The sequence below is a fragment of the Poecilia formosa genome, unplaced genomic scaffold, assembly GCF_000485575.1.
Source record: "Poecilia formosa unplaced genomic scaffold, Poecilia_formosa-5.1.2 Scaffold480, whole genome shotgun sequence".
NCBI lineage: Eukaryota > Metazoa > Chordata > Actinopteri > Cyprinodontiformes > Poeciliidae > Poecilia > Poecilia formosa.
Genome location: NW_006800419.1, coordinates 313,430 through 315,559, shown reverse-complemented (window position 1 = coordinate 315,559; position 2,130 = coordinate 313,430). Strand labels below are relative to the sequence as shown.

The following is a 2,130-nucleotide window of genomic DNA, read 5'->3' as shown; positions in this document are numbered from 1 at the left end:
CCAGTTGGCTCCAGTCTGTTCCTGTTGGTTCCGGTTGGTTCCAGTTGGTTCCTGTTGGCTCCAGTCTGTTCCTGTTGGTTCCTGTTGGTTCCGGTTGGCTCCAGTTGGTTTCTGTTGGTTCCTGTTGGCTCCAGTTGGTTCCTGTTGGCTCCTGTTGGCTCCTGTTGGCTCCAGTTGGTTCCTGTTGGCTCCAGTCTGTTCCTGTTGGTTCCGGTTGGCTCCAGTTGGTTCCTGTTGGTTCCGGTTGGTTCTGGTCTGTTCTTGTCTGACCCGTTCCCGTGTTCGTCCTCCTCAGCCTCCAGTTTGGGTCAGCAGGAGGTCACCATCCCGGCCGGCCTGCCTCAGTACTGCTTCGACGAACTCTCTCCGGACTCTCTGTACACAGCCACCGTCTTCGTTCAGACTCCCAATCTGGAAGGTCCAGGAGTCGGCACCAAGGAGCGGACACGTGAGTCCAGAAGGTTCCTGAACTATTGGTGGTTCTGGTCGGTCCTGAAACATCTTGTTCATGTTGCAGAACCCAGCCTTCTGTTCTAGTTTACTGGAATAAGCTGATTTTTTCCTGCATTTTTTTTGCTACAGTGAAATTAAAATCTGAACCAAAGTCAAACTGGGTTCCTTAGCAGCAACTGGTTTGTTCCTGGTTCTGGTTTACTGATCAACATGTTGGTCATTCTGTTTGCTCTCAGTGGTGAAGCCGACTCCGGTTCCGACTCTGCCCCCGACCCCGACGCCGCCCCCCACCATCCCACCTGGATGGGCAGGTGAGTCTGCAGCAGAGAGAGAGTTTACCTGGATGGGAAGCGGTTCTGATCCGCAGAGAGGAAACATCCCCGCAGTGTGACCATGTGTAAACAGTATGTTACTCTAGTCTAGACGGGAGGAAGTAGCTGCACGAACATCCGTCTCTACTTCCTGTTCAGACTCGGAAACATTCCTCGGAATAGTCAAACCTTAAAAGTTAAGCGTCTGGCTTTTGTTCACTACTACGTCTACAGAGGAAGCACAATAGCTTTATTCTACAGTTCAGTTTAAAAGGTTAAGAGGCTCTGATGGGTCAGAACCAGAAGAACTGGGTCAGAGTTCTGGCTGCGTACGTTGAGCTTTGCTTGGTGTGTGTGCAGTGTGTAAAGGAGCCAAAGCAGACGTTGTGTTCGTCATCGACGGCTCCTGGAGCATCGGGGAGGAGAGCTTCACCAAGGTCGTCCACTTCGTCTCCAGCATCATCGCCGCCTTCGACGTCGTCGGACCGTCAGGGATGCAGGTCAAAGTTCAAACATCATCATTAATCTGAAAGTCATTGATAAATCATTTCATAATCTGCTGATCAGCAGATTATTTATATTTAAAATAAAGGAGATTATGTTATTAGATTTTTACACAAATGATTTTCACATAAATAGAATAAATAAATCTGATTTATTTATTCTATTTATTCATTTATTTATCAAAGATAAATAGTGGCTCTAATCGGTCCGCTCCGATTAGAGCCACTAACAAAAATCTGACTCTTTTCTTTTCTCACAATTTTGATTTTAATTCTGAAACAAAAAACTAAATAGATGTTTTAGTGGCCCTGGTCCTGTTCAACAGCAATGGCACGCAACACAGTGAAATATATTTATATATAAATATCATAAGGTCACATTTCAAGAATAATTATTTTAATCTTTGTTCCTGTAAAATAATCAAACTTTAAACAGTAAAGCTTCAGATTGCACAGATTTTCCTTCCACTCAACTTTCCATTTTAATATAGCGATCCCTCTGTCACCTGTTCACTACAAAACATTTCTGTTGAATTAATTTTAATTGTTGCTGTGATGTGATGAGAAGCAAAAGGTTTGCTTTCCACTCACTGTAAAACGGAACCGGCCATGTTTAGTTTATACTGGATCTCCGTCTCGGAGGATCCAGAGATTAATCCGGATTATTCCGGATGTTCTGATGAAGCCGCTCCTCTTCCAGGTTTCCTTCGTTCAGTACAGCGACGGCTCAAAGACCGAGTTCAAGCTCAACTCGTACGCAGACAAAGGCGTCGCCATGGCAGCGGTGCATCACATCCGCTACCGAGGAGGAAACACCAAGACAGGTGTGTTTGGATGGTCCGATACAGTCCTGGTACTGGTCC

At 45.9% G+C, this 2,130-nt stretch overlaps 1 protein-coding gene across 1 annotated transcript in view; it reads left to right on the top strand.

Moving 5' to 3' along the window:
- Positions 1–2,130, top strand: part of col12a1b (collagen, type XII, alpha 1b) — a 105,837-nt gene that overhangs the window by 83,509 nt on the left and 20,198 nt on the right. Inside the window, exons 52-55 of the mRNA XM_016664328.1 lie at positions 296–448; positions 690–764; positions 1,125–1,264; positions 1,968–2,091. Coding sequence (XP_016519814.1) covers positions 296–448; positions 690–764; positions 1,125–1,264; positions 1,968–2,091 — 492 coding nt within the window. The remainder of the gene's footprint in view (positions 1–295; positions 449–689; positions 765–1,124; positions 1,265–1,967; positions 2,092–2,130) is intronic.